At 37.4% G+C, this 26,373-nt stretch overlaps 6 protein-coding genes across 6 annotated transcripts; 2 read left to right on the top strand and 4 right to left on the bottom strand.

The window, feature by feature from the left end:
* Positions 1 to 356: 356 nt before the first annotated feature.
* On the bottom strand, positions 357 to 2,159 carry LOC114761929 (pentatricopeptide repeat-containing protein At5g66500, mitochondrial-like). Its single transcript, XM_028951378.1, has one exon. The coding sequence runs from the start codon at positions 2,065 to 2,067 to the stop codon at positions 412 to 414; it is 1,656 nt and encodes a 551-aa protein (XP_028807211.1). The 5' UTR covers positions 2,068 to 2,159; the 3' UTR covers positions 357 to 411.
* A 1,933-nt stretch (positions 2,160 to 4,092) lies between these two features.
* Positions 4,093 to 7,064, bottom strand: LOC114761930 (gamma carbonic anhydrase 1, mitochondrial-like). The gene is made up of 5 exons (XM_028951379.1): positions 6,719 to 7,064; positions 6,018 to 6,161; positions 4,998 to 5,123; positions 4,734 to 4,885; positions 4,093 to 4,489 (listed from the first exon to the last, which is right to left on the bottom strand). The coding sequence occupies exons 1-5, from the start codon at positions 6,831 to 6,833 to the stop codon at positions 4,238 to 4,240; spliced, it is 789 nt and encodes a 262-aa protein (XP_028807212.1). The 5' UTR covers positions 6,834 to 7,064; the 3' UTR covers positions 4,093 to 4,237.
* A 1,199-nt stretch (positions 7,065 to 8,263) lies between these two features.
* On the bottom strand, positions 8,264 to 11,518 carry LOC114761936 (replication factor C subunit 5-like). The gene is made up of 10 exons (XM_028951384.1): positions 10,931 to 11,518; positions 10,314 to 10,424; positions 9,949 to 10,126; positions 9,676 to 9,857; positions 9,445 to 9,581; positions 9,123 to 9,218; positions 8,946 to 9,015; positions 8,713 to 8,787; positions 8,588 to 8,633; positions 8,264 to 8,451 (listed from the first exon to the last, which is right to left on the bottom strand). The coding sequence occupies exons 1-10, from the start codon at positions 11,516 to 11,518 to the stop codon at positions 8,390 to 8,392; spliced, it is 1,545 nt and encodes a 514-aa protein (XP_028807217.1). The 3' UTR covers positions 8,264 to 8,389.
* A 5,385-nt stretch (positions 11,519 to 16,903) lies between these two features.
* LOC114761935 (pentatricopeptide repeat-containing protein At5g66520-like) lies at positions 16,904 to 19,068 on the top strand. Its single transcript, XM_028951383.1, has 2 exons — positions 16,904 to 18,625; positions 18,976 to 19,068. Exon 1 carries the CDS (start codon positions 16,947 to 16,949, stop codon positions 18,501 to 18,503), a length of 1,557 nt encoding a protein of 518 aa, XP_028807216.1. The 5' UTR covers positions 16,904 to 16,946; the 3' UTR covers positions 18,504 to 18,625; positions 18,976 to 19,068.
* Positions 19,069 to 19,665: 597 nt separating this feature from the next.
* LOC114761933 (laccase-11-like) lies at positions 19,666 to 22,207 on the bottom strand. Its single transcript, XM_028951382.1, has 6 exons — positions 22,052 to 22,207; positions 21,815 to 21,966; positions 21,462 to 21,706; positions 21,250 to 21,378; positions 20,234 to 21,157; positions 19,666 to 20,127 (listed from the first exon to the last, which is right to left on the bottom strand). The coding sequence occupies exons 1-6, from the start codon at positions 22,163 to 22,165 to the stop codon at positions 19,997 to 19,999; spliced, it is 1,695 nt and encodes a 564-aa protein (XP_028807215.1). The 5' UTR covers positions 22,166 to 22,207; the 3' UTR covers positions 19,666 to 19,996.
* Positions 22,208 to 24,053: 1,846 nt separating this feature from the next.
* Positions 24,054 to 25,091, top strand: LOC114761932 (uncharacterized mitochondrial protein AtMg00810-like). The gene is made up of 2 exons (XM_028951381.1): positions 24,054 to 24,083; positions 24,327 to 25,091. Exons 1-2 carry the CDS (start codon positions 24,054 to 24,056, stop codon positions 25,089 to 25,091), a joined length of 795 nt encoding a protein of 264 aa, XP_028807214.1.
* The last annotated feature ends 1,282 nt before the right edge of the window (positions 25,092 to 26,373 follow it).

Here is a 26,373-nt window from a genome sequence, read left to right as displayed (position 1 = left end):
AAAAATTGTAAGTATGAGGGACAAAATAGATTGAAATCTTATAATTGGAATCAAATTCAACCACCAACTAGCTCTTATATTAGATATTGGATGCAGCATCTTCACCATCCATCGGAATGAAGCCCATGGAACTCATTACTAGAACTGATAATATAGCCTCCGAAATGGATAACTCTGGAAAGTTTCTATCCCCTGCCCCAAGCGGCCAAAGGAATAATCTGTTGCGTAGGCAATAACACATGCCAATTTACAAGTAGACGATGTCGTGTTTTGTTTGGATGAATTTTTACAAAGGGTTAGAGAAGGGAATGTCCAATTTAGACCCACAATTTAGATCTAAATTAACACAGTAGTTCCTTTCACTTCATCTCCATTCCCCTTGATTCAAACATAACCTAGAGGATGGAATAATCAAGCGGACAAAGACTTGGCACCTTGACTGGAGCCAGTAACAGTAATCCAGCTATTCCCAGCTTCCTTAAATAACCCTTTCGTGCTCATGATATTTCTCAGTTCGTCGACACAATCCCATCTTCCAATGGCTGCATAATAATTTGATACAAGAACAATATTGCTAGCTTTATCGGGTTCCAACTCTAGGAGATGTTTCGCAGCAAATTCACCTCTTTTAGCATCCACGTTAAGACTACAAGCATTCAACAATGCTATCCATACTCCCGCAGTAGGCTGAGTACCCAGCTCAATCATGCTGTGATATACAGACCAAGCTTCATCCATTCTATCAGCTCGACCTAACATATCAATGAAACAGGCATAGTGTTCTGGACCAGGTTTAAGACCGTATTTGTCCATCGCCAGTTGGAAACATTTTCGTCCTTCCTCCACCAACATAGAGTGACCACAAGCTGATAAAACAGCTATAAACGTTACCAAATTTGGTAATACCTTGGTTCCATCCTCACTCATCTTTTCAAAGAGCATCACAGCTTCATGCCCATGCCCATGGTTCCCATATGCATCAATCATGCTTGTCCAAGAAATAACATCTTTTCGATTTATTCGATCAAACAACAATCGAGCATGCAAAATCCTACCACATTTTGCATACATATCCAACAGGACATTGCACAATTGGGTATCAGAAGTGAAATCTTTACGTATTGCAATGCAATGTATTTGTTTACCAATCCACAAATCTGAATTCTCAGAGCAAGCTGCAAGGGCACTGGTGAGCGCAACGGCATTAGGTCTTATCATACGCATGATAGAAAATGCCTCTTCGTACCTTCGATTCCTTAAGCATCCAGATATCAATGAGTTGTGCATCATGTCATCTTTTGAACAGTACAAAGTATAAAACACTTTCAAAGCTTCGCTGATGTGCCCAACACTCGAGTAAAAGTCAATAAGAGCAGTACTAAGTACCACCATATCACGACCCATGGAGGCCACCAAACCATGAACTTGCTTGCCCTGCTTCAAGGCCTTAAGAGAAGCACAAGTTTGGAGCACAGAACACAGAGTAAACTCATTCAATTCCACGTTCTCCCCTTTCATTGCTTTCAAAACACCAAGTGCTTCACGAGGAAGATCATGCCGTAGAAAAGTCAAAAGCAAGACGTTCCAGGTCATTACATCCTTGTATTCTATCTCTTCAAAGACCTTCAACGATTCGCCTAGAAGCCCATATTTGGAATACATGCCCATAAGAGCAGTTGCGATCACAGTTCCAGAATCAAAACCCATTTTGATCACCAAAGCATGCACTTGCTTGCCTCGGACTACATTAGGCAACATAGAACAGGCACCCAAAACAGGAGCGAAAGTATAAACGTCAATGTCAGAACGCACTTGACGCATACGGTGAAAGATTGCCCAGGCCGTGGCAGCATCACGTCGGCGAACACACGAGGTAATAAAAGAGTTAAGTGCAGGAAGACAACCTTGAAGCATTTCATCAAACATGTTGAGGGTGTGCGCATTGCGATTCCGAAAATGCATGTATTTGGTGATGGGCCTTGTATGGAGGAGGAAATGAAACCCACATTTTGAAGGTTGGAGAAGTGCGGGCATAGAAGGGAGTATACTTGAGGATTGAAGCACCATTTGGTTGGAGGAGAATTCTCCAAGGGAAAAGGGGAGATGGTTCCATTTTCTCCAGAAGCGTGTTTGGTGCACTGCCACACTTTTACTATTCATTTCTTCATTCTTGGAGGAATGACTCCACCTCCATCTAACAGAAAAGTGGTTCCTTTGGCCAGCGGAGGGAACGAGATTTGTCCCGATAGAAACTTTGCCTGAAAGACCCAAATGCTCTTTCGCTTCAAAACTGAAAATCTCTTAAATTCTTTAACACCCAACTCAAAGAAGGCAACGCAGTAGAAAAAAAAGGACTAAGCCCAAGGAAGTGGCTATCGTCGTCGATGAAGCCGAACAGCGCCTCCCAAATGCCTCCATGCTGCGTTAAGAACCTTCATTTTTAGCCACAGTACATTAAGGCACTTCGAAGTTGGTCTCTTCGTTGTTCAGATTTCTCAGACTCTCCTGCTGTTAGCGCAGAGAAAACACTCTTGACCACCATCGTCGGGGGGCCAGTTTCCCCGGCCAGCTGATGTCGGTTCCTCACGCTCACATCTAATTGTCACCTGTCTTTAACTAATACTATTACTTGACTAATTTAAATCAATTAAAAAAAAAGTTAAGTTAATTATTTATAATAAATAAATATTATCTTTCTTAAAATATTCTTATTAATTAAGTGTATTAGTTTAAACTATCATTATTAAAAGAGCTATTTGAAAAAAAATATAAATATGAGAAACAAAGTAGACTGATGTTTTATATTTATAACCAAAATAAAATTCAAATGAAATCTTATATTAAGGATCTGAGGTAGTATTAAAAAATTAGTTAAATTAGTTATTTATATAAATAAGTATTATTTTTTAAAAAATATTTTTATTAATCAAGTGTATTGACTAAAATTACCATTATTATAATGACCACATTAGAAAAAAAATAGATAAATATGAGAGACAAAACGAATTGAGGTATTATATTTAAAACTAAAATAAAAATCAAACGAGTTTTTATATTAAAATAATTATAATTAAAATTCAGGTAAATTTTTATGAGAGAAACGTGTCTGGATGGAGATATAACAATTACTAACCCTAATTCTTAATATAAGAACTTGTTTAATTTTTATTTTAATCTTAAATATAAAATTTCAATTCACTTTTTCTCTCATATTTATCCATTTTTTTCATATAGTCTTTGTAATAATAATAATTTTAGCCAATACACTTATTAACAAGGATATTTTAAAAAAAACCAATATTCATTTATTACAAATAACTAATTTAACTAATTCTCTCAATCTACTCAAATTAGTTAATTAGTTCTTAAATTAAGAATCTGAAACAGTATTAATTATTGATCCTGTTTTTTTAAAAGAACTCAAGGTGGATTTTATGGAGCATATTGGACATAAAGTACCGATAAGGTTTTCTGGTATGAATGTTAATTTGCTTCGCTCAGTGTGCGCACAATGCGGACAACTTTTTAAGATGAAGAGGTGATAGTGTTATAAATATTATATCAATCTCGACTCTCCAAGTTCTCCGCAGACCCAGAAAAAAGTCTCGAGGCTTTGAAAACAAGACGAAAGGAAAGTGCCCTGGTCAGAGGAGGGAGCACATTATGCAATTGCAATTGCTGGAGCCAAAATAACAGTACAGTACAGTACGCTATTATGGCAAAAATAGCAAGATTGTTACTCACCAGGTGAAACTCGGGCGCTATGAGAAAGAGAACAGGACAGCAGTGTCAAATGACGGCCTCTGCAAACCAGTAACTTTCTCCAAGCAACTAGCAAAGAAACCTAATCAGGAGAGAAAAAGAAACATAACAGAGTATGAAATATTGCATCCTAGTTCAATTATTCTTACTTTGAACACAACCAAAACTTCTGGTAAGGAGAAGGGGGGGGGGGGGGAGGGAAGCACAAGCAAACAATTGAGAATCGGAGATTAGCAGATTTGTCCTCAGGTGCCAGAAACCATATCCAGATTACTCTGTCATTATTATCAAGAAAGATCTAATTGACGGGCGAAAATGACCACGGCCGCGGATCAAATATTTGCATCCTAGTAGGACATTTGTGACATCAGCAAGAGCCCACAATTATTGGAAACAAAAGCAGCTGTTCTCCGGTAAATTGCAAATTACAGAGATCCACACAAGCAAATCTCAAGGAAACCTAATACAAAAGATTTCAAGAGGTCTTTGGGAGGGGAAGCTCTGCTGGAGGTTCCCTGGCAACACCTAGGACTGAATCATATTCCTCATCACGTCGAGCAAACTTCTTCCGGACAACCTTCTCAAATTCAGTCGTATCCAATGGTTTTGCATTTTCAGCAGCATGAGCCTGAGCCAAATTGGCGTAATTTAAAGCTGATTGAGCGAAGAAGGCCATTTCATTTTCTGTGAGCTTTCTCAAGAACCTTGCTGGATTACCTCCCCAAACCTACAACAAAACCTTACTAATTTTAGCTAGTCTCCAAGGATCAAAGACAAATGAGAATCGCAACACAGGCATCACAAGCTATTAAGCTGAATCCCTTTCTAACCGTTCACTTGAAACCAGCTAGGATCATTGAGAATGCTCTATATCATCAATATACAAATGCAGGTCGTGACAAGATCTAAATATTCAACTTTCAGGAAGCGGACCAGAAAAGTATCTTCTAAAAAAAAGAAATCATACAAACCTCTCCATAGGGGATCTTGGTATTCTGCCTAACAAGGGCTCCAGCAGCAACCATGGCATGCTTCTCAACATATACCCCATCAAGCAAGGTAGCACCCATGCCAATAAATGCCTCATCCTCAACAGTACATCCATGTAATACAGCACTATGACCTGTGAAATCCAATGGAGACAAGTGTCAAAATATTTAGACAAAACTTGAAATAAGACTAAGCTCAACACAATCACAACATGGTCACAATTTACCCATGACTCTGTCACTAACCTACAGTGACATTATCTCCAATGATAGTTGGTAAGACCTTCCCACTCAAATTTGACTTTGCCACATGGACAAGAGAATTGTCCTGTATATTGGTTCCACATCCAATACTAACGCTGTTAGCATCACCTTCACAGGTTCACACAAAAAGTACCATTAGTTAAAAGAAGAAAACAACAGGTGGAGCACATGTGTACTTACAAAGGGAAAAGTGAGCAAAATTGGTACTCAACCCCATCATACATGTAGTGAGTATTTATGTATATACGGGTAGGATGGATAAGATGTTTGTCCTTGATACCCCATAACTGCAAATAGTTGAAGCAATAAATGGGATTAAGGAATTTCTTTCTTTCTTTCCCTTTTTATTGGTTGTCAAATCTCATATGTCCTCTTATTTTCCCGATAAAGGGAGAGAAGGAAAATTTTTAAGTATAAATATCTACTCCTTCCTTCAGACAAATATTAACAGATGAGATATGGATTAAAAGAAATCCTTCTCTGTATTTTTTTCCTCTGTTCTGTCCAGTTATTTGTCTGAAGATAATGACCAAGTCATTTGGCAGAACTCCCCACCCCCCCCCCCCTTCTCTCAGTGCTTTTATTTTTACTTTTTCATTTTAACTTTATTCGGTGACTTCCCTGAGAGAGTGCAGATAAGGTGGTGTTATATTGTCTGAGCTTAATATGATGTGTTCAATACGGTACTGTATTGATATTAAAAACAAAAATCTAAATCGCCTGTTTTTCTCTGCAGAAATATTTACACAACATACGCAAATCAACTAATACATTCCCTTTTTACCCCAAATCAAATCATGTTCACAATAATGGGTGGGAGAGCTTAATATGATGCGTTCCGTATACAATGGGGCTGATATTATGAGACTATTCTAACAGAGTTCAGGATCGAACTTCATCAAGGAATCGAGAAGAATTTCCATTCAAATCAAATAATAAACCGCATTATCAATGAGCTAAAATTGTAGGTAACTTCAGAGTTTTGATGATGGGGCAATTTACCTCTCAGGACACATCCATACCATATGGAAGAACCCCGCCCAACCTGAACATCGCCAATTATTGATGCATTAGGGGCTACGAATGCTTCCTTATCAACCACAGGAGCTTTGTCAAATACATTCATGAGAGTCCGATGCCTAGACACTGAAAAGAACCACAAATTAAAAGGGAATGGGGAGAAAGCAAAGGAAACTCTGAAATGAGATGGTCTGAAACGTCATTGGCCAAGATGGAAAGATACTTCAAATTTATGGCAGTGCAGAGCTAAATATATAATCTTTCAGCCCTAGTTACACAACTAGGTATTACGAAAGACAAAACTGCCAAGAAACATAGAATCTGTTACGTTTAGGAGAACCATATCTGATTAAAAACGGAAAAGAAAAAAAAGTACCGAACAATGTAAGGCAGAACAACGAGATTAAGGACTTTGAAAGCCATTAAACACGAGACCTTAAGCCGAAAGTGCCAAAAAGGAATTCCAAGTTTCCTCTTTTTTTTTTCTTCCTAGGAGACAAAATGGAATAATGAAGGCGGGGCTTTACAAACACATTTGCTGGCACATTAACCGCAAATAATCCGGATACAACTACAACATTTGATAGGGATCGATGGTTGAAAAGTAAAGGCACTCAAAATGGATATCAGGAATCACGCAGTCTCTCTAGGGTTTCAGAAGATAGAGGAAGGGAGAGACATACGCTGTTCTTGGAAGTAGTAGTTTCCCTGAAGACGGGAGCCAAGGCGATCGAGGGCTTGGCCCGTCTCACGGATCCAGAACCCAACAGAGTAGAATGCTTTGCCCAAGGTTCCCATGTTCCTGTCTTTGAATCGAGCCCAGATTACTTTGATCAGTTCAGGGATTTGAGGAGTTGGGTATCAGTTGAGGACCCAAAGCATTGAGCAACAGAACATCAGCAGAGAAAATGGCAGAGAATCGAACAAGTCGCACCACCAGAATGGGAGCAGGAGTGGGAGAGGACTCAACACAAGACGCAGCGTTTCCCCTCACTTGTTTCCCTTGCTGCTCTCCTTCTCCCGTTCGCAGAAACGAGCAGCGGAATATCGCCACGTGTCGTCCGTTAGCCCCGTTTTATAAGTGCCACGCACTCCTATTTGTGTCTCGCAACGTTTGCTTCCCACAACACCGAGAGGAATTTTTTTTTTTTTTTTAACAGAGGGAAAAAGGGAGATTCATGAAATGATGAGTGATTACGAGCAAGCAGATCAATAAAAAAAGGGCGGCTGAAAAGAAACAAAAGGAGTTACAAAAGATTTGGCACTGTGAGTGCAGTAAATAAAAGAATGAACAGATAGAATAAATAAGATCGGCTGCAGTGTAGGATTCATGGGCGAAGATCTGTTTGTTCCAACATGAATTGGCCAGCGTACATTTTCAAGGCACATGGTCAGGATCTTCCTGGCCAGTGTCCAGCAAGATTGTCAACCTGTGACGTCTCACAAGACCATTAATAGAAAGAGAGATTTTATATAATTATTTCTTCCATATAGTACTTCTAAAAAATGGCATAACTCGTTTAACTCATAAATTCAAGTCTAAGATACATTTAGTAAAGCATAATAGAAGCATTTTATGGTCTCTAAGACTTTTTTATTGAAAATTATCTTTTTAAAACCTTGTCTGAGAACAAGGATACGAGGAGCCAAGAAAAGCAAATAACAATAGTTGCGGTGGAAAGAAATGCAATTGCTTTGGCGTAATCGCTCCAGCGATGGCCCCATTGGGAAACATATTAAAAGACAATTGTCCAGGTACATAATGACATTGGAAATTACGAACCCCTTTCATTTTCCTTATTTATTTTGGGGAACCTTTCATCCTCCTCGTCCAACGTTATCTTTCATTTGTTTTGGAGTATTATTATGTTTCACAGCTGGAACCGCCCCTTCCACAGCATGCCTGATGTTCTAGTCTGTGGGGATACTGTTGGAGGATCATCTTATCTTTTTGGGGGAAGCGTGATTTGATCCGTGAGAACTAGCCCAGTTGAGAAACGAACTCAACACGTTATGAAATAGAAGTGAAATTCCATCGGCTGAAATAAAGTTAGGGGGTTTTATCTGCACATTTTTTGCCATGAACTTGTATGTGAAAAAAGAAAAAATCAGAGGTTTTTCTTTGATAGTGTGTACGCGTCCAAGAAACTCCTTACCAACATCTATCTTTATCTGCTGCTATTCATTCTCACTGTGTTTTACAAGAACACTGCCTAGTGCGGCTCATGTTCATCATACATAGGTGTGCTCAATGTTGATGATCCCATTGAGAACCTCGGACTCCGCATCACCGTTATACTGAAATTCCATTCTCCTTTTGATTTAGCAGATTAAGATGAGAAGTCCATATCTGCTCACATATATGGCCTGCTGACACAGCTCTTTCTGTATATGCTCATAAACTTGGCCACAAATTCTGCGGAGAATTGCATATCAATCTCATGTACTAAAACAGCAAGACTTTGCATATCTTGTTATATGCAAAATGAGTAATTCTGGTGTCACTCGTGTTTGTTTTTTGACAGGGATTAGAAGAGTTTCGATGTCTTTACCAGCTAACTTGTTTAAAGCTATAGTTCCAGGTGGGAGTCTTTTGTCCTGTAAAGTGGAAACATACGACTTGGTATACTAATTTTGTATCATATTGTAGAAAGTTTGATGAGGAAGAGAAACTCACATAATAAGCGTGCCAATAGTAGAGTTCCCTTTTTAAGCTGGCTTCGATATTTTTCAAAAGTTCTTCCACTAGTTTCTGCATGTGTCAGGACACAAGTTCCATTACAAAATGAAAATACTACTACCTCATGTTCTAATTATAAGATTTTATTTGTAATTTACAAATGAAATCTTATAATTAGGATTGGAGGTAGTATTTTGGTTAAGTGTTACAAGACATAAGTGATTCATCACCTGGAGAATGAGTTTTGGGTGAACAAAATCCTCCATAAGCTTCTGAAATTTTTCTCTTACTGAGATTAGGCTGATCAAACCACAAGAGAAAAGAATTAAAATGAAAACACTATTTGATCTATTGCAGTCTTCAAAACATGGATAGAGATTTTCCTTTCCATTTTGAAATTTTGGTACCATGAATTTGATGGATCAGCTATGATCTCTGAAGCAATTTCTATTACAACATCCTCCCATCCAATTGAAATTGGCTGTTCTTTCAAAAATGGATATCTGCATAGAAAAGTACAGGTTTCCTTAACTGAGATGTTGTAGAACAAGAAAACAAAACAATGCAAACGTGGGTAAGAAATCTATCCTTCTATATATCATATTTCCCTCACTCTGATGCAAAGCAACAGAAGTTAAATTTTTTTTTTTTCCCTCTTTAAGCCGTCTGGATCCACACTTGGTAATGCAATCTGAGGGGTTGTGCAGTTTTGTCATTTCATCATCTTACTTGAATGCTTTGCATGCCTCAAGAGCCATGATAGCTTGCCTGAGATTCTGATTAGATTTTGCTGCAATCATAGCAGCAAAATTCATTGATAGATGAATATCCTCTTTCCTTGCTATCTCAAACAGAATCTCTACAATCTGGGATATTGGGGTTCCACATCAGTATTTACAACACTTAAATCCTTAAAGTTCAAACCAAATAAGAAGAGGAACAAAAAAGCTGTATTCTTACCTGAGTAATAGTAGGTGGACGAACCTCAATCACTTTGAGCAGGTTCCTCACAGAGTCAGGAATGTCAACATCATCTTGGCAGCAGAGTATTAGTTTGCATATTTGGGAGTGGCAATCTATAATCCATGAGATTATGTGCTGGATGTCCTGTCCTGCCTTGTCAACCTCATAGAGAACTACCACTGAACACGATTTAAAGCATGCTGCTTATTAGTAGCCTCACAGACTGTGAGAAGTAGAGTACAAGTCTATGTGCATATTCTTTGAACTGACCTTGACAATCTGACTTGATATTGAGATTGGCATCTTGGGGTGTTACTGCATAGATACAGTTCATTTCCTTCACTAACCCAATCAAAGCATGCTTAGCATTCCGCTCCAAATTTACGTTTAGTTCCACGTGATGACGACTGAACGTTATTGGAACACTTATTTTCGTAGGCCTACCTTCCTGTCATTTACTAACCACGAGATTCAGAGATGGGTTTCAATCAAGGTTAGAATGAATAGAACTTGGGAAATCTGTACCTGAAAGGGGAAATATCTTATATCGTGGGATAACTGCATCAAAAAGTGTTCAGTAAGGTGAGCTCAGAAATTGTGAAATATATAAGGCGAGGTCAAATCAAGATGCATACGTTCCAACACTCCTCGCCGTATATTTCTCGCAGAAGAGCCATTGCTAAGGCTCTTTTCCCCGTACCGGGGGGACCTTTTAGCAGAGCGTGTGGAATTTCATCAAGAGACACCTATTAGTCAAAATCATCTCAATTAGAAGCGCTAGTATACGATGCGGAAATTATTCTGCAATCGAACTTCTTATAAATTTTGATGAAATTGTGTAAGTTTTTTTTAACAATTGATACGTGCTTATTTTGAACTAAGAGGGAGCTACATGAACTTTAAAAAAAAAAAAAAGGGAACTACATGATTCTCAATTTGTTTAATAACTACACAATGTCTCTTTCATTTTTCCAAGTTTATGAAATTTTCCATTGAAAATAAAAACCAACTCCTTATTTTTGCGAAAATAATATAAACATATCCTAAGAGTCAATGGGGGATTTTTATGTCATTATTTATTTCATAAGAAATATAATTTTAAATAACAAATGATAAATTTATGTAATCGTGATAAAATTCAGGGACGACTAGGATTGGCGTTAAAAGTTTTCAAGATTCGAGAGGTCTTATTTTAATACATCAGCAGCCATTGAGGGGCAGAGCAGGACAAGTATAAGAAAGCTGAGCTTACAAATTGCTTGAGAAGTTGAGCTTCTTGTTTGTGGCAAACGAAGTCATTCAGGGAAACAGGTCGGTACTTATCTGCCCAGAATTGTGGCAGACTCTCCACCACGCACGCTCTCTCGATGATCAATGCTTCATTAACTCTTGCACGTTCCGGTGATCTTCTTGAGTTCTTGCATGATTTTCGTCCCATACAAGAAAACAATGCTCCTTTTTCCTCCTTTTTCTTCTTCTCCGTTATTTTCCCTCCAGAGGAGCTGGAAAGTGAAGTTCTACTAGATCTAAATGATGACGACAATGATGATGTGCTCTGGATACTCTTGTGGGTTCGATTCGAAAAGAAAACAGGACCAGACTGAATCGACCCTGCAGAACCTGTTAATGAAATATGCCCTTGGGGACTCTCATAAAGTCTTGTCTCTGCAAACATTTCGTTGATTCTTCCTTTGGAAGGAGTTATATGCTTTTCCTCCCATGTTGGATCCTGCTTCTTGTTACCACGTAGAGTGCCATTTCTAATCCCATCATGCTTCATTCTCGAAGAAGATTTGATTTCTTCTCCAAACCTTACAGAAAGCATCCTGTGATGCGCCATGGAATGGAGCTCGCTGAGAAAACTGCGACTAGAAGGAGGTGGAAGCTATGGAGGAAGTACAAGTTATGAAGGCGAACGGAAGAAGAAGAAGTGGGGTATGAGAGAGCCATGGTTTCTTAAGGAGACATTATGGACGATGAGCACTAGAATTGTTGCGTGACGGGAAAATATGCCTTTTCCTAGCCGATCGCGGCTGGCAATTTTGTAGTATATTGTCAAGAGTTTGCAGTGGGCGCGTTACTTCTTATTCTCAATGACCCACTTGATTTTGGTTAAGAATTATAAAGCTCATGAAAAGAAATTTAACAGTACAATAATACTCTGTTTAAAAGCCACTTGTTTTCGGTTGAAAAGGTGAAGCAGGAAGCCTTTGAGGTGCTGGGAATAAGTGCAGCAGTGAATCCGGGCAGATACTTGGGGTTACCAGTTATTTGGAGCAGATCCAAAGCGGAAGCTCTGAGATTTGTGAAGAATAAGATGGGATTAAAGGTGCAAGGATGGAAGCAGAGACTCTTGACCTTTGCTGGGAGAGAGATTATGATTAAGGCAGTAGCAAATGCAATTCCTATCTTCCCGATGTCTTGCTTCAAATTTTCAAAGAATGTTTGCATGGAACTAGACAGTTTGGTAGCCGGCTTTTGGTGGGGGCAGAAGGAAAATGAAGGCAGAATACATTGGAAGTCTTGGAAGTATATGTGCAAGGATAAGGGGGGTGGTGGAATGGGATTTCGTGACTTCATGAAATTCAATGATGCTTTATTAGCTAAAACGGCATGGAGGCTGTGTCAGAATCAAGATGATCTTTGGTGTAAGATTCTGAAGGGTCTATACTTCCATGATAAAGATTTTATGCAAGCTGACAAGGGAAGCAAGCCGTCCTGGTGTTGGTCTAGTATGCTGGATGGAAGGGAACTGTTGAGGAGAGATCTAGTATGGAGGGTGAGTAAAGGAGACAAAGTGAAGCTATTTGAAGATAGCTGGTTACCTGAGGCCAAAGGATACAAGTTGAGGCAGAGGGATCTTACTGACGACATGAAAGCTGTGATGGTTGCAGATATTATAGCTGAGAGACAGTGGTGTTTTGTGAAGGTGGAACAATGGCTTTCGAACGAAGATAAAGAAGCAATAAGGAGAGCTCGGATTCCTATTATTGAGGAAGAAGACAAGTATATATGGTTGGGCAATAAAGATGGCACCTATGCTGTGAAGAGGGGATATAAGATAGCTAGAGACCTGAAGCTAGCCACTGACAAAGATACTCCAAGTTGCTCTTACAGGGTAGATGATGGCCTTTGGAAATTTTTATGGAAGATTAAGGCTCCACCAAAAGTTATTCACTTTCTGTGGAGAGCTTTGTGCGGTGCTTTGGCAACTAAATATGCTTTACACAAGAGAAGATGCGCTCATGCTCCTGCTTGTAATATCTGTCATTCTCAGGAAGAGTCAGTTGAGCATGCCCTTTTCTTGTGTTCTTGGGCAAAACTTTGCTGGTTTGGCTCGCCTTTAGCTTTGAAGTTTGATGAAAGTATTATGGTGAGGTTTGATCGCTGGTTTGAGAATTGGACTGCTAATAAATCTGTGACTGATGATTATAATATAGCCCTCTTTGCTTGTATTTGCTGGCAAATCTGGAAATGCAGATGTGGTTCCATTTTTGAAGGAAGGGAAGTTGAAGCTGTAAGATGTCTGGAAACGGCAATTAGACTGACTAATGAGTTTTGGAGCAGCTTGAGTAGGAAGAGTGGTAGGCTTTCGGCCCCCCAGAGCTATGAAAGGGCCCAGGCTTGGCAAAAACCAACACAAGGCACGGTGAAGATTAATGTTGATGGTGCCTATGATGCAGAAAATGGCTTGGCTGGGGTCGGGGTTATTGGGAGAGATAAGGATGGGAGGTTTCTAGGGGGCGTGGGGTTGAAAGTAGAAGCCCAGTCTGCATTTATGGCAGAGTGTTTGGCTTTATTAGAAGCCTTTAATATCAGAGATTTATTTGGAGTTGGAAAAGCAATTTTAGAGACTGATTGTCTGGAGTTGTACAGGCGTATAAAGGATAAGGATATAGTCGGGTGTGATTGGAGGTGTAGAGATGTGTTACAGAAGTGCTTGGATCTGGGAAGGGTTGACTGCAACTGGGATTTGTCTTTGGTTTCTAGAAAAGGCAATAATGCTGCTGATAATATTGCAGCTTTGGCAATGAGAAGTGTGGTCCCGCAAGGATGGATTGAAGATCCACCACCCTCTCTGCGTAGTATTCTGTTGCAAGACCTAGACAGTGATGGTGCTTCTGTGGCTGTTCGTGCTGGTATAGGCTAAGTCTTGTTTTTTCCTTGCCTTTTCTCTAGGTTGTACTCTAGGCTTTTATTGCTTTCTGTCCTTTCTTTCTGCTGTGGTTTTTTTGGCCTTTTGTGTTTCCCTTTCGTTTCTTTTCAGGTTATTAGTGAGTGTTTATCTTTTTGAAATATTAATAATATGGACTTTCTTTTGCTCAAAAAAAAAAAAAGCCACTTGTTTTATTTAAACAGCCGAGTAGTTCATTAAACATGAGCAAGACCTTTGGTTTGTATTATTGGTAGAGTAAGCAACAATTAATGGATGTCACAAAACAGGGGGGGGAAAATTGGTGAAGAACGGTTTTTTCTCTTTTTTTCTTTCTTTTTCCTCTTACTTTTTACTCACTGCTCACAAACATGCAGAATATTCATGTGAACCGCTAACGTTTGCCCCCAAAACAGAACAAACAGTGAACCTTTCTATGTATGAGAAAGACAAGTCTTTTTATTGCACTAAGTGTAGATACACTCGATGAATGGAATCTTAATCTTCGGGTGTCCATAAAGAGAACAGCAGAAAAGCCCTCGTAAGAAATTAGGATAGTATAGAGGAATTAGAATTGGAAAGGAAATTGGGGTTTTTATCAAAATAATTTGCACTTTTTTTGTTGGTAAAATATAAAAATATTTGAATATAAATTTTTTTAATTCAAAAGTAAATAATACAATATCCTTTCTAATAAAAAGAGATAATTATTTTCATCTCTAAAATCACAGTTTCCAGGAAAAAAAAAGTGACATTTTTTTAACTATTTTTATGGAAGGTTTTTTTCTTATGTTTGAAGAAAGGTGAAATTTTCACAGGAAAAGAAAACTACTACTCTATAACGTGGATTTTATGTCAATCTCTATTTCTTAAAACTTTTTCTTCCTTCCTACAAAACATGTTCTTCAGTGTATGTGAAAAATTTATCCTAAGAAAATGGTTAAGAGTATGATGCCGAATTTTCTTATTTTTCCCGTTATATTAGGTTAATTTTTAATATAAGAGCTATTTTGATTTTTAATTTTATTCTAAATATAAGATTTCAATTCATTTTATCTCTTATATTTATATATTTTTTTAAAGTACTCCTTATTGTGTATATATTAATGATTTCATCAAATGATAGTTTTAATTAATATACATGATTAGCAAAGACATTCTATAAAAGATAACACATATTTATTACAAATAATTAATTTAACTAACTTTCTAAATTCACTTAAATTTGTCAATTAGCCGAAGATTATTGCTTTGTTTTTAATCAAAAGGGGCCAACATGGGCCCACATTTTCTCGAAAAATCAGAGCATAGAACGACCCGATTGGCGATGGTTTTGGATGAAATAGATATCCATACATACGAGACCCGTAGTAAGATTTTGTATCGAACTGGCAAAAACAATAAGATTTTGTATTGAAATTAAAAATGAGAAGAAAGTAATATGAGAGGCGTGTTATTGTAATAGCAATGTATGATGTATCTTCATATATTGATTTTATGCAAACAATCATTCCATGTTTATCATTATATTAGCTTATTTTAAATAATTTAGTATAAAAATACGAGAAGAGTTTTATCTTATAAAATATTTAAATAATTTAAATAATTATAGGAGTTTTTCAAACAAACACGACTGGAACATTAGAAAAAATTTTACGTTGAGAACAGTATTAATTATTTCAGAGAGTGAAATAAGCGAGTCCTTTAACTTTTATTTAGGCTAAAGTATATATTTAGTTCTTTATTGATCTTTTGACTTTAAAAAGTATACTTTTAGTTCTTTAATCCTAAATTTTTTTAAAAAATGATGACATTGAGATCTTAAATATTGATAAAACATTATCAAATGCTAACATATTAAGTTTAGTTTCAAAAAATCCATGATTGTTACAAAAAATCATCACTGAAATTTAATAATTTTAGGGTTAAATGACCAAATGTATACTTTTTAAAGTTAAGAAACTAAATTAAAATCTTATACAAAGTTAAATGATCAAATATATACTTTATCTTTTTATTTATTTTCACGGAGTTGAGTTTGACATGCTTGATTTTATGAAATCCAAGCTGTCCATCTATTATCAGAGAATTAAATTAAAATAAGAGAATTTTATTATTTTGCTAATAAACCTATTTAAGTCAATATTTTGTAAAAGAACCATAAAAATCATAATTATTAGGTACATTTTGAAGTCAATTTTCAAATTTTAGGGACTCATGTTGCTTTCCTACCAAGTGTGTGTTGGAGGGGCTAAGGATTTGTTTGGATGACAATATGATCTTTCAAAAGCAATTTTTTAATAATAATTTAAGAAATACTAGATAAGTTCATAAGAAGAGATTTGTCTTGATTTACATGAACATTATTAGAAGTGCTTATATTAAGCAGCTCCAAACAAGTACTAAAAAGAAATCCTATTTATTGATGGGTTAAGGTGTAAATCTATTTATAAAATACCATAAAATTTATTTAGGTAGAAAAATAAACATGAAATATCACACGCTCTAGGAGAGATTTTAATTTAATTTAATTTAATTTTTATAAAATTTAACAAAACTAAAAATCAATAAAAATTGAATATATGGATAAAATTGAGTAAAAAGATCATTAAAAACTAATTAAGATGCAGCAATAATCATTTTTTATTATTTAACTTTTTTATTTATAAAAACATAATTTTTAGTAACTAAAATAAAAGAAATTGATTTAGACATGATTTTTTTTCTTTGCCAACCGATTTAGGCATGATTTATTTATTAAATAAAAAGAAATAGTTTTTTTAAGGAAAAAGAACCTTTTTTTTTTTTTGAGCTGAAAAGGAAAAAGAACCTAGAAAATACAAAATAGCACTGGAAATAACAAATTTCTATAAAGGGTGATTCAAATTTTAGTTTTTTTTAATATAATAAGTATTCTAATTTTCTGTGATTTTCTTGCTCTGTTTTCTTGTAAAGAGGATTCTTTGTTCGATGTCCAAGTATCTTATCCCAACACGGGTGAATAACAGAGGCCTTGAATACAAAACGTCAGATTGCCTTATTCTGAACTTTACCCAACGCATTTCTATTTTCTCGATTCAATTATACTTTGATTTCTTTGTGCTTAGTGATAAGAATGCTGCTAACTCCCTCAAACCAACCCTTACTGCAAAGCAATGCGGAGGAGACCCTGAATCTGCTCGAGAGATGCTCAAGCATGAAAGAACTAAAGCAGATTCATGCCCGCGTTTTGAAACATGGAAGCTATACGCCCCAGATTACAGTAAGCAAGCTCTTAGATTCATGCACATCTTCAGAATTTGGGGACTTATCTTATGCTCGAATGATTTTTGACGGAATAAAATCCCCTAACATTATCATGTGGAACACCATGATCAGAGCATACTCAAACAGTAATTTCCCAGAAGCATCCCTGCTTTTCTACCAACAGATGCTCCATCATCCGGTCACGTACAATGCCTACACTTTCCCTTTCCTTCTCAAAGCATGTTCTGCTCTCTCAGCTTTTGAAGAAACCAAACAAATTCATGCTCACGTAATCAAAAGGGGCTTTGGTTCAGAGGTCCATGCCACAAACTCCCTCCTTCATGTTTATGGAAATTCCGGCAGCATTGAGTATGCACGCCGCCTGTTTGATCGGCTTCCCCAACGAGATATTGTTTCTTGGAATATAATGATTGATGGGTACATCAAACTTGGAAGCATAGACATGGCTAACGAGATTTTCCAAGCCATGCCAGCGAAGAATGTTATTTCATGGACAACCATGATTAATGGGTTTGTTAAGGTGGGACTGAACAAGGAAGCTCTGTCTCTTTTTCAAGAAATGATGATTGCCGGGTTCAAACCTGATAGTGTAACTCTGAGTTGTTCTCTTTCAGCATGTGCAGGTCTGGGAGCATTGGACCAAGCTATATGGATTCACGCCTACATTCATAAAAATGGAATAAAAGAAGATTCAATTTTGGGCTGTGCACTTGTGGATGTGTATGTCAAGTGTGGTGAAATGGAAAAGGCCAAAGAAGTGTTTAAGAAATTGGAGAAGAAATGTGTGTGCGCCTGGACAGCTTTAATCGGCGGCTTTGCCGTCCACGGAAGGGGAAGAGAAGCACTTGAATGGTTTAATCAGATGCAGAAAACTGGAATCAAGCCAACTTCAATTACTTTCACCGCAATTCTGACTGCATGTAGTCATGGAGGACTAATTGAAGAAGGAAAGTCACTATTTGAGAGCATAAGTTCCGTTTATAAGATGAAGCCAACTATAGAGCATTATGGATGCATGGTGGATCTTCTGGGTCGAGCAGGGTCGTTGAAGGAAGCAAAGGAGTTTATAGATTCAATGCCCATAAAGCCAAATGCTGCTATATGGGGGGCATTGCTCAATGCCTGCAATATGCACAGAAATCTTGAGCTTGGCAAAAAGATTGGGAAAATCCTAATTGAAGTGGACCCTGATCATGAAGGGAGATATATTCATTTGGCAAGCATTCATTCTGCAGCTGGCGAATGGGACCAAGCAGTTCAAGTAAGAAGAGAGGTCAAAGAAAGAGGACTTGTGAATCATCAAGGATGTAGTGCCATCACCCTTAACGGAGCTGTGCATGAGTTCTTTGCTGGGGGTGGATCGTGCCATATCAAAGAGATTCATGATATGTGGGGCGATATATAATTGCAAACCGAAGTCGAGCTTGGAGATCTGTAGTTCTCAAGGAGGTTCAAATTTTCACCACTAGATGTTACGCTGGTGATCCACCCAATCTTTTCAATGTAGACAGCCATTTTAATCAATTTGTAAGAGTTTATTTTTTGTTTAAAATAATATATAATAAAAATAATATTACTGACTTAGATTATCTAAATTTAATTTAGATGGACCAAGGGTGATTAGGTTGAGTGAAAGACACTTGATTCTCCATTACGGTCCAATACTAGGAATAAAAAAGTTAACAATTGAAATTAAATTAATAATGTCGACTGACCACTGGATTCAAAGCACTAAAATCTTAAAACTCTAATTATCAGATGTTGCTTCTAAGCATTAGATTATCTAATGCGAGGGACCAGATTGAAATTTGCACATGTCAAACAAACAAACAAAAAATTATTTGTTATAAGGGAGTAACTTTAATTTTTGTTGCAAGGAGCCCTGAAATAAAGATGAAGTGAAGAAATGTGAGGTCATATATGTAAGGGAGGACTTCTTTGCTACGCTTTCCATCCACTTCATCTTCGTTGGATTCACTTTGCAGATCCGGACCATTATATCTGCATGCGATGTAGATTTAATTATTATTTTTTCTTTTTTTAACATTCTAGCGATATGTTTATAAAATACTACCTCCGGTCTTTAATATAAGATCTTGTTTTACTTTTATTTTGGTCCTAAATATAAGACCCCAATCCACTTTGTCTCTCATATTTATATATTTTTTCTCAAAGTAATCTTTCTAACAATAGTAGTTCTAGTCAATACACTTGATTAGCAATGATATTTTAGGAAAGACACCATTTATTTATTACAAATAACTAACTCAACTTCTTTCCTTAATCTCCTCAAATTAGTCAACTAACTCTTATAATTAGGACTGGAGGTAGTACTAACTTTTGTTACATTATAAATTTGACCATCTAGATTTGTAGCGAAAATGAAGTGGATCGAAAATGCAGTATTGTAGATAAAAACGGGACTGAAAAGTTCATCTTCCATTGAAAAAATTCAAAAGAATATGGTGTTCTCAGCATTAGAGATGAATCAAGGTTGAGTTTGGATTCTGAATAGCTACTACAAGTTCTGATGCATTTTCTCACAAATAATATTGTTATGTAAAAACTGTCAATATAAAAAGTGGTAACTTTAATTTTATTTCATTCTAGGGTGAAGAATACAAGAGAATGTTGAACAAATTACAGGTCAGAGTAACAAGAAACACAAGAACATGTTACCCAAAAAAAAAAAGGAAACGCGAGGACAAGTATAGCCTGGTTGGTTAGTACATTTTTGACATTTTATTACATTATGATATGATGTTGGTATTGGATTGTTCTCTCCCATTATATCTCGTAACCAAACTTTCCGCAACTTATGCATGAAAGCTTAGCATACAAACAACTAAATCACAATTAAATCACCAAATTACATTCCAAACAAATCCAAATTTGAAGCTAACATTGTGGAAGATCCTTGGGCGGAGGCAGAACAGATTGATCTTGTCCCGGTCCATCTTCTACCACGAACGCCGTTTTTAACCCCCAACCAGTGTGCAGCTCTAAATGGCAATGCATGAACCAAACACCTAGGCCGCCATATATCACCAATCAAAAATCTTATCAATCAAATACAGAGTATTGCTGACACATATGATTCTTATATATATAAATATAACACACACACACAAGTACCTGGATTATCAGCACGGAAACGAATTGCAGTCCATCCACCGGTGGGAACACCAACAGTGTTTCTCTCCATAGGATCTACCAAGTTATATTTCGCAGGGTCTTTTGCTGGATCGAAATTGCCAATGCCAGTACCAACCACAAAGAAGTTGTATCCATGGAGATGGAATGGGTGTGACTCAACAGTGAGCAGATTCGTGTCCTGCAGAACCAGATCAACTGTAGAATTGAAGGCAATCTTGCTAATCCTCGTGCCTGTGGAAGTTCCAAGATTAGCAGCCAATGGTGCACCGGTATAGTTGAAAGTGGTTGGAGGCCGATCGGGGAAATCAGTTCTGAACACTCCCTTCAGATTAAAGTAGTGAGCTTGAAGAAGCGCAGTCTTGGGCATCACAAAAGAGATGTTGTTTAAGGAAGCAAGTAACCTAGTTCCATTCACGCATGTGGGGCACGAATTCTTGCTCAAACCAATAGTGTAAAACAGGTTTCTGTCGACTTTGAGAGGAACATTAGCAGGGTACTGTGCAGAGTTCAAGCTTCGCAGTTTCTTGTTGTAGCTAAGCGCAAAAGCTGTGTCATTTCTAGCCGGTAATTGTGGGAGGAGTGGGAGGACAGTGTTTGGGACACCTTTGTATTGAAGAATAGCTGTGGCTGTTTTGTTATCTACTGGGATTGGAGCGTCCATGAAGGCCCTGGTAGACATGAAGTATCTACCTCGTACTTGGTTGGCTTTTACCAAAACGTTTGTGGTCTGTCCAGGAGCTATCAGAATTGCTTGTGTTGTGAATGGTTTCGTGTAAACTGCGTCAACTTCCACCACTGTCATGTTGTGACCCGCAATCCCAAAGAAAAGCTCATCGTTGAGCGCAGCGTTGACGATTCTGAGAAGGTAGGTCTTCCCCTGCTCAACCTCCATTGCAAATGTATCTAAAAAGAAAACATACTCCCAGATTATTTGGCTTTCTTTGGAGTAAAGATATTATTATAATAACTTAGGCTTTCTAATTATAATTTCTTACGTTTCTCAGAGCAAGGAAAGAGTGGTCCAGGCTTCCCATTGATCGTATGCGCATCAGACATATTTGGCGGCAACCCCATTCTGTTTCCTTGCTTTTCAATCAACTCCACGTCATTGTTCCACCATTCCCCTGTTGAACAAGCCCAGTTTCTTACTTGAACATCTGGTTTAACAAAATGAATGGAAAAGAAGACTGAGAAGTGCGGAAATGACCTAAAAGAATTTCGAATTCTCTGGCTGGCTGAGGGAAAGGAAATGGGGTTCCAGGCTTAGGCATGATCACAATGGCACCATACACAGTAGCTCTCAGCCAAAGAATGTGGGCGTGCCACCATAAAGTCCCCCGTTGTCCTGTAACGTTGAAGTCATATGTGTAGCTACTTCCAGTTTTGATAGGGCACTGTGTAATATAAGCAGGTCCATCAGCCCAACCATTGCGATATTGCTTCAGTCCATGCCTGTGATAATCATTCACCACATCCATGCATTAACTCATTAATTGACAATTTGACACATTTTAATATGTTTACGTCTCATAAATAGGAACAGAAATTGGCTTTTCATACCAGTGAATTGACAAGTTATACGGCACATGGTTTGTGACATTGATTTGCACTCTATCTCCTTCTCGGGCATAAATAGTTGGCCCTGGAAACCTCCCATTCACCGTTACTATGGGCTTTGCATGGCAGAGTCTACTCACGTTTGTCATTTGAATCTGCAGAAACAGCCAAGCGTGTGATCAATAATATAGATATACACACAGGGCAGGACTGTCAAATGATAGCACGTTGATTACTCACATCAAATTGGTATCTCTTTACGGCTGCTTCAGCTGGAGAAAATGCCAAGCCCAAAAGTAGAAAGAAGAAGATCAGGCAAGATATGTGACCTGAGAAGAAGATCAGGCCAGCCATGTCTGTTTCTCGCAGAACTGCTTCGATTCAATGCGTTTGATTTACTGCACAAGGATGAGACATGGAGGCAAAGATGTTCGAGTATATATATGAATCGTATGAAGGTAGATTGGAGAGTATAAGTTTGTTTAAAAAAGGTTTATAGAACCCAAGGGTGATTAGGTGGCGAAGGGGTTGAAGATCAAAGCTTGTAAGCGATATACTGATAAGGACTTGAAGGCCAATGAACTGCCGTAGAGGTTGAGATTTCAAGGACAAGACAAACACTCAGAAACACAACATGTAGTTATTTTTGTATCATCAAAAGTAGAGGTTGAAAATTCGAGCTCAAAGTGAGAGAGTTACATGAGACCAAACATAATAGGAAAAGGCAAAGCTTTATCGTTAAGGAGAAGCAATGGCTTAAGCGTGATGTTATCGCGCCAACTTTGTCTTAGTCTTCAGAAGTTCTTTAGGTTCAGTTTAGTTCTCAAAGTGCAAACCAATGGTTTTTATCGTCGTTAATTTAATGATAGGAATGTTCAACATGATATCACAAAAGACTTTATGAGTTGAATAATCATTTGGTAAGTAGACCTGTACGGGATCAATTTGATTCGTCGTCTATATATTCTAACGCTTAAAAAATTCTCGAAATTTTGAAGACTACAAGTAAATCATCATGTCAAAATAAGCTTTCCTGCTTGAAATGAAAGCGGGCCTTAAGAAGATAAAATGGAATTTTATCTTTCCACAAAAAAAAAAAAAAAGTTCACTTAGTGAGACTCTTAAATAATGCAAGTCTGTGTGCTGACAAATGAATCGATGGTGTTTCATTAATTACAATGGTTGAGCCTAAACGTAAATGAGAGGGAGAGTGAGGTTGGTTTATCAGTCGCGTGGGAGTTGAGACCAGACTCAACTTGTCGTTGGAAGCAAACAAGACAAGTTTTAAGAAACTGCTACGTCAAACTTCAAGTTAAGCAATGGACGGAAGGACCATACTCTGTCTTCATTCCTTATTTTAAAAAGGCTTGCTGGGTCCAATTTTAGAAAGCGTTGCTGAAGACACACAATAAGTATAAAAAGTACTGAGGTGTTCTTCATATTAGCTTTTGAGGCAGTTAATTTCAGGTTCAGGAGGTTTCAATTCACCCATGTATCTTTATAATGCTTTATGCTGAGTTAACGCAGTCCCTTGCTTGATGGCCGATTGTATTAACTTTTATGTCAGCAAAGCATTTCACATTCACAATATAGAAATAAAATAACTGCATATTCCTTCAGAATAGGCTCTTGCATTAAACGACACGTTTCAAGTTCGGAATAATATTGAGTGGATGATAAAGACCGCGAGATCAATCTAACGGCCAAGAACATATGCACAAGATGTGAAGTGTATATTAACATTTTTGTTATTTAACTAATTCTGTTATTAATATGTATTCTGTTACAGATAAAGCTTCTTGTATATATATGACTCTTCCTTTAATGAAAAGTAAGTCAGTTCATTTTTCCACAATTAGTGACATGGTATCAGAGCCAAATTTCAGATGCTCTGTCGAACCAGAGGACACTCTTGGCAATCGTAGGAGACAGAGATTTTGTCAACCAGCCTTGAACCAGAGTATTGCAGCGTTCCCAGGCAGAATACAGAGGATCGGTCGTCGGAGGAGGAGAAATGGAACCGTCAACAAACTTGAGTTTGTTCTTCGAAAGCAGGGCCATACGCATCGCTCGTGACCAGCTATGGTAGTTCGAACCATCCAGAGGAGGAGCAACCAAGATCAAGGCAGGATTTTCACTTGGATGAATGTAATAAGGACTGGTTTGATCGATTGAAGAAATATTGGAGGAAAGACTGGAGGAAGAAGATGAAAAGGAAGAGGAAGACGAAGTTGGGTCGGCCATGGAGAATCTTGAAAAGACGGTGAAGCAGGTTGAAAGAGAAAGAGGGAAAAGGGGAAAGTTCGGTCAAAGAGAGAAAAGTTAGGTTGAAAGAGAAGGGAGAAAGGGGAAGTTCGGTCAAAGAGAGAGAAAAAGAAAGGACGGGGAGGCTTAGGCTCTAGATACCATTTATGGTCTTAAACAAGCAAGTCGTCAATGGTATTCCAAACTTTCTTTTGCTCTAGTCTCCTATGGGTATACTCAATCTGCTTCTGACCATTCTTTGTTTTTCAAGGCTGTATCTACTTCATTCACTGTTATTCTTGTGTATGTTGATGATCTTGTTCTTGCTGGCAATGATATAGCTGAGATTAACCACATCAAACAGCAGCTAGACCAAGCCTTCACCATTAAGGATCTTGGAGACCTTCGCTACTTCTTAGGACTTGAACTTGCCAGAACAAAAGATGGCATTTTTCTTTCACAGCGTAAATTTGCCCTTGAGCTACTTGAGGATACTGGTTACCTAGCTTGTAAACCTGCCACTACTCCCATGGATCCCAACCTTAAGCTTTCTAAAGATAAAGGAGTGTTACTTGATGATCCTAAATCTTATAGAAAACTCATTGGCAGACTTCAATATCTTACTACTACTCGGCCAGATTTAAGTTTTGCTACTCAACAGCTCAGTCAGTTTATGTCAACACCTAGGGATACACATTTGCAAGCTGCGCATAGGGTCTTGAGATACATTAAGTCCTCCCCAGGTGCTGGGCCATTTCTCTCTTCTAATTCTGATCTAAGACTCAAAGCCTTCAGCGATTCTGACTGGGCAAGCTGTGTTGATAGTCGTCGATCTGTCACTGGCTATGCCATCTTTCTTGGTTCTTCACTCATTTCATGGAAAGCAAAGAAACAGCCAACTGTTTCACGTTCTTCTTCAGAGGCTGAATATCGTGCTATGGCCTCCACCACATGTGAAGTTCAATGGCTTTTATATCTGCTAAATGATTTCAGCATATCTCATTTTGATCCTGCTTTTCTTTACTGTGATAACTAGCCTGCATTACAAATTGCTGCTAATCCTACTTATCATGAGAGAACCAAGCATATTGAACTTGATTGTCATATTGTTCGTGAGAAGCTTCAAGCCAAAGTCATTCATCTTCTACCAGTGCGCTCTACAGACCAACTGGCTGATGTCTTCACCAAACCCCTCCATCCCACACGTTTTCATGATCTCATTTCCAAGCTTGGCATGAAAAATATCCATACTCAAGCTTGCGAGGGGTGTGAAGTGTATATTAACATTTTTGTTATTTAACTAATTCTGTTATTAATATGTATTCTGTTACAGATAAAGCTTCTTGTATATATATGACTCTTCCTTTAATGAAAAGTAAGTCAGTTCATTTTTCCACAATTAGTGACACAAGAGGCATAATGCAGCTTGATTGGACAGGAAAGAATCAGTTTTTGATGTGGGTGTGGATAAGTTTTTTTTTTTTTGACCAGAATGGGTGTGGATAAGTTTGAGCTCCAATGAAATCGTCACATGTAAAGAACCGCCAGATCAATCAACCACATGGCAGGTGCAAGTGCAACATGCCTCTGAAGAATCAATCCGCTACAAATGCCATTTTTTGGAAAGGAAATAAAAAAGAAGGGAAGAGAATGAAATTAAATGTATTAATTATGACAATACATCTAACATTTCTTTGTATGTTTAGATTAGAAAAGAAATCGTTCAGATTAGAAAAGGTAAGTATAAGAATAAGGATGATTGCTTGAGGGAAGCCAAAGATATAACTGAAGAAATAAATATTAAATAGAATGAGTATTGTCATGCTGGTGGGGAAAGTCTCTATATATATATATATATATATATATATTATGATTCTCATGTTTTATGCAAAAGAAAGGAATACTACCTCCTGTGCTTAATATAAGAAATAGTTAACTAATTTAAATAAATTAAATATTAGAATAGGTATATTTTCTAATGAATGGATTGGTAGAAATCATAGTTGCCTACGTTGGCATAAAAGAAGAATTTTGCAATAATACTGTCTCCGATTATATATATAAGAACTAGTTAAATATTATATTTATTTCTACATATAACATTTCAATCCGTCTTATTTCAAAGTTCATAATTTTTTTCCTTAAAAGATCTTTATTGATATACATGTTAAAGAGGTTCTTACTAAGAAGTAATTCCAATATACATGATTAAAAAGAGCAACTTAGAATAACTAACATATTTAACCAGGCTAAAAGAATAACTAACATATTTGTTATAAATAATCAATTCAAATAATTTTTTTAATATCTGTAAATTA

Source organism: Neltuma alba, unplaced genomic scaffold (assembly GCF_004799145.2).
Source record: "Neltuma alba isolate B1F8T4 unplaced genomic scaffold, ASM479914v2 tig00011153_pilon, whole genome shotgun sequence".
Classification (NCBI taxonomy): domain Eukaryota; kingdom Viridiplantae; phylum Streptophyta; class Magnoliopsida; order Fabales; family Fabaceae; genus Neltuma; species Neltuma alba.
This window is presented reverse-complemented; position numbering and strand designations above follow the sequence as displayed.